At 36.6% G+C, this 18,882-nt stretch overlaps 1 protein-coding gene across 1 annotated transcript; it reads right to left on the reverse strand.

The window, feature by feature from the left end:
* Window positions 1-3,586: 3,586 nt before the first annotated feature.
* LOC144641128 (glutamate--cysteine ligase catalytic subunit-like) lies at window positions 3,587-18,045 on the reverse strand. Its single transcript, XM_078500173.1, has 18 exons — window positions 17,896-18,045; window positions 16,149-16,258; window positions 15,652-15,701; window positions 15,306-15,375; window positions 13,422-13,490; window positions 13,020-13,133; window positions 11,853-11,911; window positions 11,615-11,751; window positions 11,181-11,255; window positions 10,342-10,458; window positions 9,631-9,769; window positions 8,647-8,762; window positions 7,478-7,570; window positions 6,904-7,008; window positions 6,457-6,538; window positions 4,908-4,987; window positions 4,522-4,642; window positions 3,587-4,086 (listed from the first exon to the last, which is right to left on the reverse strand). The coding sequence occupies exons 1-18, from the start codon at window positions 18,043-18,045 to the stop codon at window positions 3,881-3,883; spliced, it is 1,893 nt and encodes a 630-aa protein (XP_078356299.1). The 3' UTR covers window positions 3,587-3,880.
* Between the last annotated feature and the right edge of the window lie 837 nt (window positions 18,046-18,882).

An 18,882-nucleotide genomic window follows, 5' to 3' on the forward strand; every position in this document is an offset into this window, starting at 1 on the left:
CCAACCAGAAAGCTTTCTTATCTCTGCTAACAAGACCTTTACTTTCAGCAGTTGTTGTACGAGTGAAGTCCTTAAATTACTTTAAAATTTAGAAGTTAATAAGGCGACTGGCCTCGACAATCTACCATCCAAGTTTCTCAAATTAGCAGCCAATTATCTTGCACCATCCCTAACATTTATGTTCAATCAATCGATCTCCTCTGGTATTGTTCCAATTGAATGGAAATTAGTTAGGGTTACGCCAATTTTTAAAAAGGGAGCTAGACAGGATGTTAATAATTACCGACCGATTTCGATTATTCCTGCTGCTGCTAAGATGATACCAGCATTAGCATTGCCGCCAATAGCTTACCCGAACTAGAACATTCAATAAATAACGAACTTGTCAACCTTCACGAATGGCTGACGGTAAATAAATTAAGTTTAAATATTGCTTAAACCGAGCTTATGTTTATTGGCTCGCGTCAGAGGCTTGCAAATACCGCCGGCCATTCAATAAAAATACATATAGAAGGCCAACAGATTAATAGAGTCTGCCACACTAAATCCCTGGGAATCAACATTGACCAGCATTTGTCATGGATCAAACATGTCAATGAGATTGCCAGGATTGTTTCCTCTGGTATAGGTGCTCTTAAAAGGCTACGGCCATTCATTTGCGAAGAGACAGCTATTTTGCTATATAGAGCTCTCATTGAACCGTATTTCGACTATTGTTGTCCTGTGTGGGATGGTCTCAGCAATGAACTAGCTGATAAATTACAAAAGTTACGAAATCGCGCCATTAGAATCATTACGAAGTCGGATTTCTATTCTAGTGCTACCGCCTTACGATCAAAGCTAGGATGGGATACCCTCTATACCAGAAGGAAAAAGCTTAAAGCGAAACTAATGTTTAATACTATCAATAAACAAGCTCCGGAGTACTTACAAGACCTATTTAAACCATTCAGCACAGAATATAACCTTAGAGACAAGGCAAATAAGTTAGCTCTACCTACCTTATTATAGGAAATTAACGCTTGTGTTAATTAAGGTATTTGAAATTAACGCGAATTGAAGGAAAAGTTACTTCCCAATAAAGGAAATTAACGCGAAAGAGGGGGTAACATTTCAAAGTGAAGGAAATTAACGCGCCTTTAACAACAGGAACAAGTTTATTTGAACACCTGTAGGCGTACAATGTACGTGTTCGTGGTACTTTTCCCACTTCGAGCGTTCTCCGCTGTATCAGAGATAGCGGCAGATTTCCACCCTGATAAAATAATGCTTTTTCCTTGACGTTAAGAACATCTGGACTGTAACGAGAAATTGGGGCCAAAGTAATGGAAATTAAGGTCATGGAAATTAACGCTCCACTTAATTAACGGTGCGGAAATTAACGTTAACAAAAATTAACGCGACTTAAATTAACGCGAAGGTTTGAAATTCGCGTTAATTTCATGACGCGTTAAGTTCCTATAATAAGGTAAGCCACGTACTGATTTTTTAAAACGAAGTTTCTGTTACAGTGGGGCAAAGTTGTGGAATAGTCTTCCCCACGATGTCAGAGCTGCTAGTTCCTTTAGCCAATTTAAAAGACTTATCAACTGCCTCATGTCTCCCTCGTGCTCCCACACGGCAAACATGTAAATCAGATTTTTGTGTGTTTTATTCTTTGTAACTGATGTTTTTACCGTGTATAAATAAAGTATATGTATATATGTATGTATGTATGCCCTTTAGTGGGCTTGCTCTCAGTTCAAGAATTCAGGGGAAAGAATAATCCTTGCATAAAAATGTTTCACCGTGGAGAATCAAGGGGTGGTTTGCGGGAGGTTTCCTTTTATAGAGTTTTTCCCTGAAATTTCTAAGCGTTTTCGTGCATATAGTTTCAGGATACAGAAACGCAATCACCGTCTACTAGGAATCATTGGAACCATTTTTTTTTCCTGTAAAATTTGAGTATAAGTGCTGCATTATTTGGTCAAAGGTGTTCACGTCAGAAGTGGAACAAAGGTCAACGCTCGTCACGGCTGGTTACAGCCGGCACAGGCGTCAATGGGTTAAATTATTTATCAGAAGATTATAGGACTTCTAATAAAAGTGGAAAATTGTAATTAGACCAAACACCAGTAGCTTGAAGCACGGCGTGAATTTCGAAAAAGTTGCAACCTACTATACGAAAAGAAAGATGAACAATTTACCTGGTTCGAGAAATGTCAACATTTACCTTGACAATTAGCTCTAAATGTTTGAACTTCGATTTCAGATCTTTTAATATATACATTTCACCAGAGGAAAACGTTCGCAAAAGTTGAGAAAACGATGAACAGACTTACCCGAAACATTTCTTGCATCACAGTAATATTCCATATTTCATATTGTTGTAGTGCACACTAACTAATCCGTAAGGAGTTGCGAAATGAAAGCCCGATTTTTTTTAGGCCTTGTTATTCGCTACCGTCCAAGTTGCATTCATAATTGCGTTGATCTCTCAAGGTGTTAAATATTTCCCTTGCAGTTGAAAGGAATGAATTTCTTATATTCATTTTCGGCTGACATTATTCATTTCATTTTTTCATTCTCTCGCAGTTGGCTCGATAGCGCAGTTTTTAAGGGCGCTGCACCAGTGTCGCAGTGGTCATGAGTTGGAACTGAATGTTTCACAGGATTGCTTTTTTCAACTGCCTGAGCTGCGTAGATTAATGAGATGATCGCTCGATTTGTTTTCTTTTCCTCCCGCTGTTGAAATATGTGAGCTTAACATGTTTAATATCAAGGTACCTTATAACAGCGCAAAATTAATGTATGGGATTTTTTCAGGATTCTCATACTGAACATTGTGCCTAAAAACTGAAATGACCGCACGCAGTGAGAATCGAAGTGAGAATATGAATCCGCGTTTCTTTATAAGAACGAGATCGTGATCCCAATCGATATAATAGCAATTAAAAAACGACGTCACTACGTTTAAGTAAATTTTTCATCCTTTAATGAAAACAGCCATGATATATATATATAAACGTGCAAAAAAACAATGGTACAGAAACAAATTGAACCAAACCCAAAATGGAGAAAAATAATAGGTGCCAAAAAGCACTTAATGCATTAAAAAGTTAGTGTCCTAAGGAGAAAATCCATTAATTGTTGTATGAAACAATTCTTTCGTAAAAAAACCCTCAAGTGCAATAAGATGCCTACATTACGAGGTTACATGCATTTACAATTTCAAAACCAAAATTACAAATATTTGTAGCTTACAACCGTCTGACTTCACCAAGAAATTTAAATAAATCATGATATTCTCTACTCAGTCTTAACGCAAAGAAAACAAGATTCGCTGCTTCAATTACTGACACCTTCCTGGTAATTTTATTCCAAATGTACCTAGGTTTCTAACGCTTAGAAATAGAATATATGTATATCTGGATACATAATAATATAATATATATCAGCTGGAGTTGCACTTTTGCGAAAAAAGGGAACCATCATTAGGAGGCAATCTACAATAAAAATAGGACAAATAAATAACTATAGCCACAAAAATACTCAGAATTAATCTTTTAACCCTCAAACGTACAAGTTTGAGGTGGGGAGTGCCACCCAACCCACCAGAGTTTTTTTGTTGTTTTTCGATTTTCAAGCTTTTCTACTAGTTTTTCTACTAAATGTAAATCAATTTCACGGTGGTGATAATAATTTCCTTGTGCCTCCGTGGGTTAAGAGGCTCTGTGATCGTTATGGCTTTGCTACTGAAATCGGACCTCTTTTCTTGTGCTTACTGTTAAGCTTAGAGTTTAATTTAACACAAAAAGCAAATAGAAAATAAAGGAAAAAGAAAACAACACTAAGCCTGGTAAAGTGGGCTCGCTTAAGTCATTTTCGTCCCCTCCTTTGTCTACTGGAAGTTCTTCAGAAGAATATCACTTGTTTTAGACATGGGATTTCCAAAGAGTTTAGGAGCTCCGATTTCTCCTCGACCAACACGATCAAAAGTATTCAAGAGATCGTAACATATCTTTTCACCAACAACCGAATCTTTTTTGTAGTCCGGATGTGTCTCCACGAATAACCGAATCCACTGCGCTGTTGTAAGCAGTTCACCTAAAGCACAGAGAAAAAGGTGCGTGTTACATATGATCACTATCTGTTGATATAGTCAATGCAGCTCAGTAAGGGAAATGGACGTTTCTGCACACACTGAACAACCTACTTAAAATTTACAAGCACATGGTCTAACATATAAAATCGAATACGGAAGTGGCAACGAATAAATAGATAAAATAGACTTCATTTTAGGAGGGTTGCACTTAATAGTCTTGCATGTGACCAACAAACCTGTGGCCCTCGGATTCCCAGTCAAGTTGGAATTAAGGTTTTTTTTTTGAAAGGAGGAAAACCAGATCGACTGTTAGTGTATTTAACCAATTTTCTAGTGCATCGATTTTGAAAAACTCAATAGGCTTTGCTACACGCTTTAATATCACTTATGGCGCTGCACTAAAAAGATGAAAAATATCGATCGAAATTACTACTTACCAGATGCCCTCCTCGAGATTAGTTCCAAGTACTGGGAGATGGTGCAAAGTGTGTCAATGTCAATATCAACGTTCCCTAGGTAACTTTGGATCAGCGGTATCAGGCCGGGAAATTGACCATCCTAAAATAATAAGACCATAAAAAAAACAAATGAAAAAGTAAAATTTTAATTGATGCAATATCACTTTTCAAGTATCTATTATCATTTTTGGAAACAAGACATAATCTATAGCTGTTGACTTTAAGATAAGAGTCCTTCATTTAATAAAGTAGAAAGTTCCCAAATATAATAATTAAATCATAAAGGTTGGTCCTGATACGGACAAAATAACTTAAGCAGGCTCCCCAAACGATAGGGTAAAACAACAATAATTCATTTGTCTCACCTTTCCGTTAATAATCGTGTCTATTGACATCAGCTCTAATTCATCGTCACAGTCTGAGTTGGAACCAGTAACAATAAAGGCTTGAGATGAAAAGAAAAGTGAACATAGCATGTAAAAAACAATGAACAGACGCAATCGGCATTATAATTTATACTTTCAATTAAAAAAAAAACTAAACAAAAACAAAAACAGAAAAAAAACGTAACATCACTCCTAGTGAATTCTTGTTTCTTGGATATCTACTGACGCGTAATTTTTTACGTGCGTTTACATACGTCAAAAAAATTGAGACAATGTATGAACGACTTGCGTAAACGTTTAAAGTAGTCGTTCATACATTGTCTCCAACTTTTTTCACGCACGTACACGCACGTAAAACGCGTCAGTGGAAATCCTCCTTAAAGGTGGATTTCCACTGTCGGGTTTTTGTTGACGCACGTTAACGTACGTAAAAACTGTAAACGTACGTAAAAATGAAATTTTACGCGCGCGATTACGTGCGTCGAATTTACGTTGTCCAATTTCCAATGCCACGTTTTTTTTCTTGGTATTTACGTACGTTACACGCAGGTATACACACGTAACGATCGCGACTGTTTAACTGAGTTCAACTTTTTTCCCGGCTGTCTGCGGTTACGCAGCGATTTACCCAATCATACATTTGGATTTTGTCACATGATACCACTTACCATGTGGAAAACCATTTTGTTTTAAATCGCTGTCGATTTACATGGGAAAACATTCAGATGTAGATGCACTTCTCATCGAGAAAGTCCGAACATTTCCAGCAATAATCTATAGAACAGACTACAGAACCAGATTGCACGTAGGCTTTTAACCGACAATCCGGGAAGGTCGCCTCAAATCTTTTTTTTACTTGATGGTGTCTTTCGGAAGTATTTATAAAATGCCTCCTGGTCATATTCACGCATTTCTTTTACTAGCGTGTGGGACAAAGTGTTTTCATTGCAGCCATATTGGAAGAGTCAAACTACAATATATTTGTATAAAAATGTTAATGATTTTTTCCCAAAGGAAAAACAATTTATTGTTTCACTTCTCCAATATGGCCGCAAATTACACACTCTATTCACCAACTTGATAATTCAGGATAGCGGGCATTTACGGACGTTCAACGCACGTAAAAAAGAAATGCTTTTTATTTCTTTTTACACAACAGTGTAAATTTGCCTACGTATATTTTTTACGCACGTTTTGCGTACGTAAATAAGTACGCGTCAGTGGAAATCCACCTTAAGCGACAAAAGGGTTGACACATCATCATTTCAGGCCCTTTCGCCCCATTTTTCCAAACCCCCTTCACCTACCAATGTTGTAGTTTGTTTTTGGGTTCCCTTTGCTACAATAGTAAAACATCGGATGAGGGTAGGGGGCTATTTTAGCAGAGTGTGATGAAATTTAAAAACTAGTGGTAAATTTGTCAATGTGTCAACTACTTTTGTCTAAGATTGTAGATATGCCCCCTCCAAGTTTGAGTTGAAATGTTCACTAAAGCTAAAACACAATCAACAAGGAAACATCCACTCACAGTTCTTCAAATTCTTTCTAAAGTAAAACATTTCCTTGCGGACAGCATCTCTCTTCTGAGCGTTGACCATATTCACATCCACCTTTTAAACGTTGATCGTAAGCAGCCATGCAGGTAAGAAGCCATGTATTAGTATATTCAAGAAAAAAAAAGAATACATTACAATGAAATTTGGTCGTGTAATTTGTGCAGTACAACATTACCGACGTTTCGGCATTGCTTGCATTCTCTAGCTCACCATAATGAACCTTGATGAATCTCGAGTTAAACCAGTACCGTACAAAATAGCGTGTAAAAAATGTCGAATATCATATAAGAACAAGTATTAGAGTAATTTTAAGATTAATTTTATTAACGACCAAAGGAAAAGCTGCCAAGGTCATTTCGATGACCCAAAAAGATGGCAAACCGCTCTGTCACTCACTTTCGCTCTAAACGTTTTTTCACCTTGGATAAAGGAATAAGTAGGTTGATGTCCAACGATAAAATGACTCTTGAAAGGAGCACGATGAATGTCACATAAGCTGCATTCTCGAAGTCCGTCAGTTGTAACTTGGGAAAAAAGAAAAGAAATATGATATGGTTAAACAATTTAGATCTGTTTTAACTCTTTTGTCCGAGTGGGGTTTCTGAGAAATCGGTTTAGGTTTTGATGCTCAAAAACGCAATTTTAAATAAAGGACTTCAGCCCGATAATACCTCCGGCAACTTTACATGTTTAAAATTCTAGTGTAGTTTATTTTGCGCCAAACGTCAATTTTCAATACTTATAGTCTAATTAATAACATCGTGTGCACAGGTTAATCATCTTACTGAACGTCAGTATTTTGTACTTAAGCCGAGTTGGCGTGCTGCCTACATAAGCTATTATGAATAGCCTTTATTAGTTGCCACTTTCTAAACATAAAAAAATAAAACGAGTTTGATTTAGGCCATGCCAGTTGGAAGTGGAAGCCAGAAATTTAAAAAAAAAAGTGTTTTGACTTCAAATATCTTAGTGTTAGCAAGGGTAGTGACTTACATCAGTGGACCTGAACTCCACCCTCCATCCGATAGACGAATTGAGAGGAGGAGGTTTGAAGCGCATGGTCTGCCAGTTGCTGGACTGGATATTCTGATAAATAAAACAAGGAAAGTGCGTTCCAATAGTATGAGCTTTAATAGGGTGATCTTCATTTACTATATTTGTCTCATTAGCATAAGCGCTTCACTTTCTGATTGAGCTATCAAAATATCAATTCTAAATATTCAAAGTACCATGGTGCCGATTAACTTTCTCTATAAATTTGATCCCGATGTATTTAAAACTTTTTCCGTGACGCAGGTTTGAAAACTTGATATTTTACAGAGAATGTATGGGCTCATTAACTCTTTCGTCACGCAGAAATTTTGCAGTTTTTTAACGCTTAATTAGATCTGCTTAACCCTATTCAGACCTTGCAGAAAATTTAAGCAATCACCATGAAACTTATAGGATATATTGTATGTCCAAAACTCTTTCTTTCGGTATACGTCACGTGGCATGGCGACGTCATATCACGTGACAATTACATCATGATGTCGAAACAGCCGCCATCTTGGTTCCGCCATCTTGTATTTCAAATTTTTTTTTAAAATGCCAGAAAACCACCCAAAATCACTGCAAATTACTCAAAATAAATAAAAATGTGCTTTAAACCCGTAAAAATGTAAAAATAATTCCATTTAAGTTGATTTTTATTAACAGAAACATGCAAAATTACAAATTTGGGAAAACATGCCGTTGCCATGGTGATGTTAACTTCCTGACACATCATCCAACCCTACCAAATTGTTGCCAGATAAATTTTAGAAAAACTCAGAAAGGTTGGCAACGTTTGGTTAAATCTTAAAAAAAGTTGTAAAAGTTCAAAGTCAACGCGGGCCTCAACAGCCCCCCCCCCCCCCCCCGGTCTGAATAGGGTTAAAAATTGAACACGGAGAGATGAAAATTTCGCCAATAATTAAGCTTCACATGAGACACTTTCTATATAGCATGATGCCTTCTCTACGCAAAGTCGTACACTAATGAGGCAAAATGTAGACAGTGATGTCAGCAAAGATCGCTCTCTTAGGGGGTGATTTGAAAACAAAGATGGCTCGATAGTTTAAGCTCGATTTGTTTTTAAATCAGAACCTTTATTACACGAACATTACTGCTCTTTAGTTTACCTCAAAGTGAGTCGAGTTCTGCTCATCGTCTTCATAAATGTCCTCACGAAACAACGAAGTCACGGGATCTCGAATAAACAAATGAGCGAAATGGCGAGCTAACTGTTCGTCTATGCCTAATATTAAAAAAAAACATCGAAAAGAAAAACACGTTTATGGATTTGATATATAAGTACCAAACAGAAAAACACGATACCGAATTTATTGTTACCGCATCGATTTCAATACTTTAATATAATTCATACCTTTTACTTAGTTTTACTTAGCATCAGAAGCCCATGAACATTGGAGTGTGTAACTAACATAAGAGGCAACCTATGACTTGGCTGAGTTATATTTTAAGACTAGACACGGAGGTAGACTTTGTGTCCTTTTAGTTTAGTGCCCAATCAAAAGTAACAGAATTTATTCCCAAATTTAACAAGAATGTCACACATGAACAATGCAGTCATTCAAAGAAATTTCGAATAAAAAAAGGCAATTCCATCAAAAAGAGAAATTTGAATTGGACATGGTTTTGTGTCTTTTAACATATACAAGGGTGTCGAATGGTATATGCAAGACTTTGCGAGACGGCGAGGCTGTCGTTAGCATTTGTGTGTGTCCAATACTTTTTTAGCCTTGGTAAAAGAATTTGCAAGTACGACGAGGCCTTCAAGGAACTCGAGACGACAAGAACACTGAAATGTGGTCAAAAATTTGCAAGAGTCGCATGTTTTGGACTACCACTTACCATCCCTTATAGAATGGAGGGCGCGCTCACCGGTTAAAAATATAGTAATCGTCTGTAAGATCCCTTCCTAAGATATGATTTACACAATCAAAAGGTGGTCCAAGACCATAATAACAGCCCCCTCTTAGTGGCTGCTAAAATGCAGATAGATATATTTAGACTACAAAACAATTGTTATTCTACTTCAGAGCTTTCGTACCCAAGCCCATTAGATAGACTACAGTACACGTTTTTTGACCGATATGACTAACCAGCATCCATAAGCTGCTGACAGATCTCCTTGTCGTATACCAAGTCAATGTCGTTGTACATATTTCCCTCAGGCGACAAGTATGTACTGATTGAATCATACCGTGACTTTGGAATGACAAATCTATTTTCCTTCAAAGGCTGCGAAAACAAACAAACAAAACAGAAAAGACGTAATTTTCCCTTTTTAAATTGGACATCATATATACAGCGTACGCATATATCCTGCCATAGCAGTTTTAAGCTTTTATTTAAAAGCCTTCAGTTTTATCTTCGTTTCGTTTTTTTTTTTTGTATTTATTTTCCAAATTCATTCGCTAACTGGTAATTTTCATTTGCGATTTTGTAAACTTGTCATTTTCTGTATATTCTCTCTGACTTCCATTGTGAAATTCCAGTTTTATCAAAAATGACCTTTACCAGAGGGCAAACCTTTGCATGTAGGAAAATGTGGTACCAAGCAAAATTTGACTCCTGATTGACTTTTGCCTTTTAATTTATTTTGCGTGATTTTGTGTACGGATTATTTTGGTTTCGGGTTAGTTGAACGCGGGCGACCTCATGGAAGTCAGTAAGCCTCATTTAGCTCTTTAATCTTGTGATCATGACTTGATTTTACATTAATTTTGCAACTGATTCCCTACATTGGCGTAATTAGGCAATATGTCATAATAGATTACAGTTCAAAACAACATTTACTTATTTTTACTTGCCTCAAGCCCCCTCTCCTCAGGAGTTCGATCGTCCATTGCCGCAGATATCACACTCCAACGGCAATCTGTATCTGTCAGGTATCCACGAATTATGGGAGTGCCTGCAGACAGAGCCATCTTTACAGAAACAAAACAAATAAAATAAGCATAGACATATACTGCCGTTGGAATAAAAAAGTTCTTAAGAGCACAAATATTTCAATTGGGATAAATAAACCACACGTCCTATTAAACTATTATTATTTTAAATTCGGCCACTTCCAAATAACTTTTTTGTTTTTTATTTGTTTAAGCTAAAACAATTATGTTAAAAGGTCATTTGGTTCAAAAGATATGAAAGTTTGAATTTTGAATTTCCCGCCACTTTGTTACTATTTTTAGAAAATTGACGAACTTGAAAGTTTCATATCTTTTGAACCAAATGACCTTTTCCAAAAGTTTTTCGCAGTTGATTTTGTCTCAACATATTCTTTTAAAATCATGCCTTTGTTTGGTAAAAATGTCAAAATGAAATTTTGACGATTGACGTATGACGTCATTTTCCCGCCAAAAATCGTTATAATCGACAAACAAAAAACATACGATTTTTTGGAATTTCAAGTTCTACAATGTTGCCAAGTTTGAGCTTAAACAAATAAAGAATAAAACAAGTTATTTGGAAGTGGCCGAATTTGGGCTCTTGTTTGCCCGGCATTTAATAGTTGGGTCGCAAATTTTATTATAATCATAATAATTATAATTATAATCGTTGTCATTGTGATTAATATTATTTTAATAATATTAAAATATTATTATATTATGGTAATTATTAATTCATTTTTTATTTAACGTGTACTCACAACAATAGGACTAATTGCTGCCAGTTGATCGTACAAAAACCTTGCTTCGTTGATATTGCAAGCCTGGAAAGTTGCCTTAAATTTTTAAAGCAAAAAAAGAGTGTATTTGTAATATTTTTTACAATATTATATAACTTAGAGCGTTTCTATAGAGAATACCAACAACAAGCGATCTCAAAGTATTCAGAAGAAGACCATTTAAAGTTGATTTAATTGACCTCTCAATCCATGCGTGGAAAACGTACATACAAGCCTGCGGCACTAACCGGCATGAGCGAAACAGTTTACAGAATCTTCAAACATGGCAAATCTAGTCAATCCTCGATAAAATCATGTATTTTTTTTTTGTTTTCTTCTTGGGATACTGTGCACCGGCCGTAAATTTCTAGCCTGCGCCGGAGTTTAGTTCGTCTGCAACGCAGGCTATACATTACCTGAAGACAGCTCATTCCCAACCCACAACCGACGCTGTCCATATAGATGTGATCTGGCAAGGCAGCCTTGATACTTTCTTCATCAACATCAGTGAATGTTTCGATGAATGGGGATGGAGTGTTCATATCCCTGAAAACTGTCATTCATAGACAAATCCAAATCAAAAACTATCCACGGGATACCACATGAAAACTTGAATGTCTTAGATGTACTTTTAGCGTTTAAGTCGTAACTTACTTGGAACGTTGATGACAACTTTGGAGCCCCTTCGCTCTTTAATATTTCTGGTCATGGAGCTAAATAAAAACAAATGATTTTTCTTCTCTAAAAAATTGGAGCATTTGCCACAATGATACAGTAAGATATACGCTGTTAGTGAATAAATGAATGCTAGTTTTCGGCCAAGAGCAACAATGATTCCTTAGAAAATTTACTTTTTTTATTTGCGTTAGAGGCGGATAACGTGTCATACGCGAAAAACAGTTCGACTTAAGCACCCAAACTCACGCTGATCACAGTAGATATATTATCGTGCAGTAATGCAGTTATTTATTTTATTTATTTATTTATTTATCTTTTTTTTATATAGCGCAATTAAGAATCCATTGGCTCGGTTACTCTGTCTGTTCAGGATTTTCGGTTTTTGTCTCGTAAAATGGGTTGGAATGAAATCAGTAACATAGGCTTTCATTTTTAAGGCTGGACCCACACATGCGACTCAGCCCAAGCGCAAACGCAAACACAGGCGAAAATACCAGAGCGAAAAATGGCGAATTTTCTTGCAACTGGCTTGCGCTTCCATTCGCTCGTTTTCCACTAACGAACATTGCAGACGCAGGCCAGCGAAGCGTGATTTGTCCGCCATCTTGGAAAAAGACCCCGACTGCGCCGCGATTCTTATGTTCTTTGCGTTTTCGTTATACGTGTGAGAATCGCTTGTATTTTCGCTTGTAATTGCTTATGCTTTTGTGTTGCACGTAACAAGCAGGCTAAAAAAGTGATTTGGACACGTTTTGCCATGTTAATTTGATTTAATTTTTAGCACCCCTCTTCAAGCCTTCTTACACGGAAACGAGAACAGCTGACTTGTTATCTAATAAGACACATTGCGTAAATGATAGTGACAAGGTTTGTGTTTCTTTTTTCGCTGTGTTTGATGGATTTCGTTACCGCTGAGACATTTTTTCAAATTCCTTAGTACACACTGTGTACTAAGTTTTGTGGTTGTAGCTTTAATCGTTTCGAAGTTACAAATCTTCAAAGTAAGGGTAGGCCTCAAAAGCCCCACCCCCTCTTGCCTCCTTGTCTTAAAAGGATTAAAGTACTATTGTTTTACTTATTCAATAGCTCTCGTTTAGAGAAGTATTTATCTTACAAATGCTTGACAAATTTTGCAGTGCCCACCTGAATCGTGAATGTTCTTGGTAGACAGCCTGGTCAGGGAAGAATAAGGAACACGATAATCCTTCTTTTGGGGTCGGGCAGACATTTGGATAAGTAAAATTTGGGCATCCAAGTCTGAAATGAAAGACGTTTTTTTAGTAAAGGATCCATGTGGCATGCAGTATTTATCGGTATGATGTTAGAACAACGGAGTGGCCTCGTTATGTCACATTTATTGACATGCACCATGCACACTATTTCGCAACTTCTCTTTTTTTTGGCGATAACATTGTCGTACAAGAACCTTACCTTGCTAACAGAAGTACAATGCTAACAAAACATGACTGGTAATAGCAACATAGTACGAATGAAACCATTGTTATTAAGCACACTCATTAACACAGACGTATTTTAATTGATAACCTGGGAAATGCTACGATAGTCTGAACAGTTTCTCCTGCCGCTGTCAGATTTTTTTGAATTTCTTCGCGTCTGTTAATCAAATGACAATAAACATGTTATAAATTAACGGCAGCTTCTAAGTGCAGATTTTGACGTTGAAGCTAATTAGTTTAAATCACTCAGATATATAAGGCCGAAAGGAATTTCGTACATGAGCCGAAGGGCCGCAGAGCGGAGCCCCATGATAATATAAATAGAAGAATCATGCTAGCACAGAAATTGGAAAACCATGCATTTGATGTTTCATGGTCATCATGGGTAGCGGCATGGCTCGCGGGCGCGTGTGCTTTACGTTCGACATCGCGCAACACGATACTCCATAATTAGGTTAACATTACATACGTCAGCTTTCATTTTTGATATTAGATATCCATGTTATGGTCAATTGACAGATGTCAAAACAAGTTACTTGCTGACCTGTATCACATGACCATAGCGCGGGTTCAGGCGTAGAGCTTGTCAAGGTCAAGTGATTTTTCAATTTAGCGCTGACCAGTTAATTGTTTTCCATTGGGTCGCGGGTTCAATTCAGTAAATGCAGATTTAGATCAAAGACTGTTGGGCTACATGTCTCGTGTCACTTTTTGGAGCTTTATTTAAAAATCGAACATTTTCGCGTATACCGTATGCGGTGTACGTGCCAAAATTTTGGATGTCAGATTCGCGCATGTGGTCTACGAGTCTGCATACCAAAATTATGTTATACAATAGGCCATTTTACAGTTGTCTGCTCAGTTACCTGGCCTTTGAATGGAAGTGAGGCTGGAGGTGACCTTGTTTTGATACAGACCTCACTACTTTTGTTATGTAAATCATGTTGTTCTGATGCTTACTAGTTTGGATTTACATAATAAAGCAGAGAGGTTTGTATCAATGCAGGGTCACCTCCAGCCTCACTACCATTCAAAGGCCAGGTCACTTAGCAGTCAACTGTAAAATGGACTATTGCGTGATGTAGTTTTTATTAAAAGCATACAGTAAATCACTGTTTGACAATTTAAGGAGATTTGGTGCATTGTGCTATTGTGCCTATGAATGGTGGTTAAGTTTAAATGCCACTTTGTTGCTAGAACCATTGTAAACCAAACGTTGCGCCCACTTTTAGCAACCCGAATCATAATTTGTCTTTACGCTAACAGAAATGCTTGCAATGTTTTTGGAGATAGGAAAGGGCATCGAGTATGGAATGCACTTTCCCCCCTACAGCATGCTCTCGTGTCGCCTTGAAACGTCAAGATTTCACGAGACAATAGAGGGCAAAATAAATAATTGGAGAGCTCAACTTTTATTCTTCGCTAATTCTATTTAATACCACCACGCTGCTTCAAGACGAGGCTGTCGAGGTGGTGATGGTGAGGAAAAGGACTGTTCTAGATTCCGCCAACTTGTAGCTCAGTTTTCTCAGAGAGAGAGAGAGAGAGAGAGAGTGAGAGAGAGAAAGAGAAAAAAGGAATCCATGGCCAATACAGAATCATACTAAAATGCTAGTGGGTAGTAAATATGTACTAATACTGATATTTTAATTCAGAAGACTGGCAAACATAAAGAACTACATGTAAATCGAAAAAGCGCAGTTTGTTTTGCATGTCAATTGTGGTTGCAATAGCAATATCGAGAAACATGGACATATTTTCGCGCCAAACAATTTCCGCCAAACTGATTAAATAATCGATAATTTTAATAAATAATAATAACAAAATTAACGATCAAATAAATAATAAATAAACTTTTAAAAAAATACAAACAGCTATTGAAAGTCTTAGCATCACTAAGATAGCACAATGTTTGATGCGCGCGCGTTTTTTTTTTTTGCTCGATAGTCTAAATCAGACTATCGCATTTTACCTAAGTCTCATATTTGCCTCTATCATGTTGAAATATCTCATGCAACCACCTAGTGGTTGGCCAGGTGATCCTACGAGAATAATAACAACAACAACAATAAATAAATAAATAAATAAGGTACTTTGTTGAATTGCTTATTGAAAGTAAACAGCTAGTCAGATTTCTACTAACTTAAAACAAATATTAGTTTAGAACAGAGGGTATAGTTTAAAGTGTTAAAAGGAGATAAGAAATTTTATGTACAACAACACTTTTGAACCTTAAAGGCATTGGTAGTCAATTTATTACAGCTACTATCGAGAGTTGTTGTTTTGGACCTAGGAATGAAAGAGTGCAAATCTGATACCTTCAACCATGTAACTAGCATACTCAGGTCTCAAAGCAGTCACGTTGTCACTTGAAACAAAAATACAAGATAATTTTGAGAATAAAAACAAGATAGAAGTTATCATTTATTTTATATTATGCTAAGTTAGTTATCCTAATTATTCATAATCTATTTGTATTGTATGGAGTAAATCGTAATAAATTAATTTAGGCGACTGAGGCGACATTCCACATGGTACAAAGTGCGAGTAAATGTCAAAAACAGACGGATACCATGAAGCATACGCGCGCACCAACGTCCTTTAAGGGACTTGAAAAGAATGCAAAGTCAACCTACCTTCCACTCCCTAGTTCGGCAAGTACTTGAACATATTGTCTCCTCAATGGCAATCAAAACACTCGGATATACATAGATAAGCTCAACAATTCTCCTTACATATGAGGTTTACCTTAAAAAACTATATTGTCAGGAAACTGATCATGAAAAACTGATCATGCTAAATAATGCTTTCTTACCTGGAATTATTTAATTCCTCAGCTTGCAAAGCGTCCAGGATTTCTTTAGCCTTTAAATTGCAGTAAACCTTCTTGTTTTCATGGTCAAATTTTATCAATGTGTATTCCACCTATGACATTTAAATTGAAGTTTATTTGAGTTATGCTTTTTTGTTAAGGTTAAGATATACAGTAGTTCGAAAATTTATACAGGTAATACATTTTCTGAAATTCTGTATAAAAAATAGCGTTAAGCGATAAAAACTTGCGGGCCGTGCATATTTGTATTACTAATATGGGGAATACCTTTAATTAGATTAGTGGAGAAAATTGTAAAACGTAAACGGAGAGGTTTTGAACGAAACGAATGATCAATAACATAATATAAAATACGCTTTCTGTTTTAAGTCAATTTACCACTGAATTAGTTACCATATATATGGACTAATAACATACCTGAAAACATTTCTCAAATCTGATTGACTTAAAGAAATACACTTTTTAGTAAATTCGATGCAGAAATGAGGAAATATAGTGCACAAAAAAGGAAATTCGGTGCAAAAAAGGAAACAAACAGAGCACTCTGATTGGTTAATAAACAAAGGCACCCACATAGGGCCAATCAAACGCTTCCACGCGATGCGAATGGCGCGAAGTTTGGATCTGCTTTGAGATGCGAGTGAAAAAAATGGCTGGCGTTTTGAACACAGTAGAGGACCAGAAGATAGCTCTGAATACCATAGCACTGAAAAGCATTGGTTTTTGGTTCTTGTTTTGAAATAACTGGTTTCTTAAGAAGGAAATTGCCGACGAAATCGAAACTACAACCCGACTAAGCTTCACGCTTTGCTTGAGCGAATTTATTTACGCCGAATTCGCCGAATTAAAAAACAAACACATTGGCGAAGATTATGGTACAGATAGCCTCAAAGTAATGACTACATCGCTTGAAAGACACTATACTTAGAGAACTGTACGGGACAGATAATTGTTTCGTCCAAGGAAGTGTTGAAAAGAAAAGCAAAACAGTTTCACTTGGCTGGAGTTCGAGTCGAAAGCGCTCAAGCAAAGCTCGACAAGTAAATTAAAGCACAAGAAAATCTCTGGAAGGGGTAAAACCCATAATCTTGAATTGAGATAATTCGTTGATCTGTTTAGCCAGATTTTTCGGCTAAAAAACTTTTAAAACATTGAGAAACCCGGCCTGTACGTTGTTTGGGCTTTGACCTTGTTTTGAATGAACGCCGAGCTTCAATAAATATTTTTGTGCGAGATTTGCACTTGTTATTTTCTCGCATTTTTTTAAGAATATTATTAATAAGTAATCACATGATTTTTCTCGTGCAATTTGGGATAAATAAGCACTCGTAAATTTTTCAAAGACTACAAATTGCACTCACCCAACGGGCTCGTGCAATTTTGTTAGTCGTTGAAAAATTTACGATTGCTTTTTTATCCCAAATTGCACTCGAAATCATGTGATTACCTATACATAGTCTTCCGTGCGTTTGAAATACTACACTGTTTTTTTTTTTTTTCGTTCACAGTCGGCAAGACGAAAACTACGTCGCCATTTACCATCATTTTTTCTATACCATGCTGCTCCTTCTTAACCAGAAACCGGCTTAACATTTTTTCTAACATCCGAGATATATGTACCTTTTGCTTGAACAACTCACATTCGCTTTGAAGTTGCATAAAGAAAAAGTACATTTAAATAAAAATGATAGCGTTAACTTGAAAATAATTTAGCCGTGACTTAGGTTACCTCGTCTCCCCACTTCAAACAGTCGTTTTCCCGGTCTTTTTGTTTATGGTAGATATGGATTAACTGCAGTATACCGTGTTTCCGGACATGGTCGGCGTACTGTTTTGTTTCTGACCACGTTAAGGGAGTTCCAAGAGAGAGCAGGCCCATGCTGAAGACTATGGCTATAAGAAACAAAGGTTAATATTATGTCAAAGCAAAATGTTACGTCACAGCGTATATTTGCCAAATAAGCGCTGACCGGGGATTTTCGTAAAAGCAATATGGCTCATGTCTTGGTACGTCAGAATTACTGACATAGATTAGAATAGAATAGAGTATACAATAGGGTAGTAAGTAGAATAGAGCTGAATGTCATAAATAGAAAAGCAGTACTTTAACCAGCAACAATTACTTTCACACTTGTCTAAGGAGAGGAAAACTGATTATTTGGTTGATAAAAACATAGAAAATCCAACGTAGAAATTATTTGGTGTGAGATTACAACTTTAGATAACTGTTTAATTGGCTTCACGGGCATCATAAACCACTCCCAAGCATTATAAGATTTACAAGGAGCATGTTTACAAGGTAAAAGTTAAGGGTAGTGCTTAGAAGTGAAATTCGTAGCAGTGTCTTCTAAAGATAGCTTGATTTTTCGCCTTATTTTATATTTGTCGTATCCCGATTATCCTGTATTTGAATGCACGTGATTAATTATATGATTGATCACCTTAAAGTGGTCACTTTTGATCTATGGTTTATGACTAAACAATCGATCTGAAGGTCGCGGAGGACACCTTAGGCTCGTCATTATGGATTTATTTAAAGCGTATGCACGACGTACAGCAACTGTCATCGAAAACTTTACCAGATCTTAATCACTGGACAAGAATAGAGGCCCTGTTAGGACAGGTATACATGTCTCTCGTCTCAATTTCAAAGCTTGTCATGTCTCAAGTAAGAATGGTCCGCATGTCGCTTTCGTAATTTCGTCATTTCGTCTAA

The sequence above is a fragment of the Oculina patagonica genome, unplaced genomic scaffold (genome assembly GCF_052425735.1).
Source record: "Oculina patagonica isolate OP01 unplaced genomic scaffold, crgOcupat unplaced7, whole genome shotgun sequence".
Lineage (NCBI taxonomy): Eukaryota > Metazoa > Cnidaria > Anthozoa > Scleractinia > Oculinidae > Oculina > Oculina patagonica.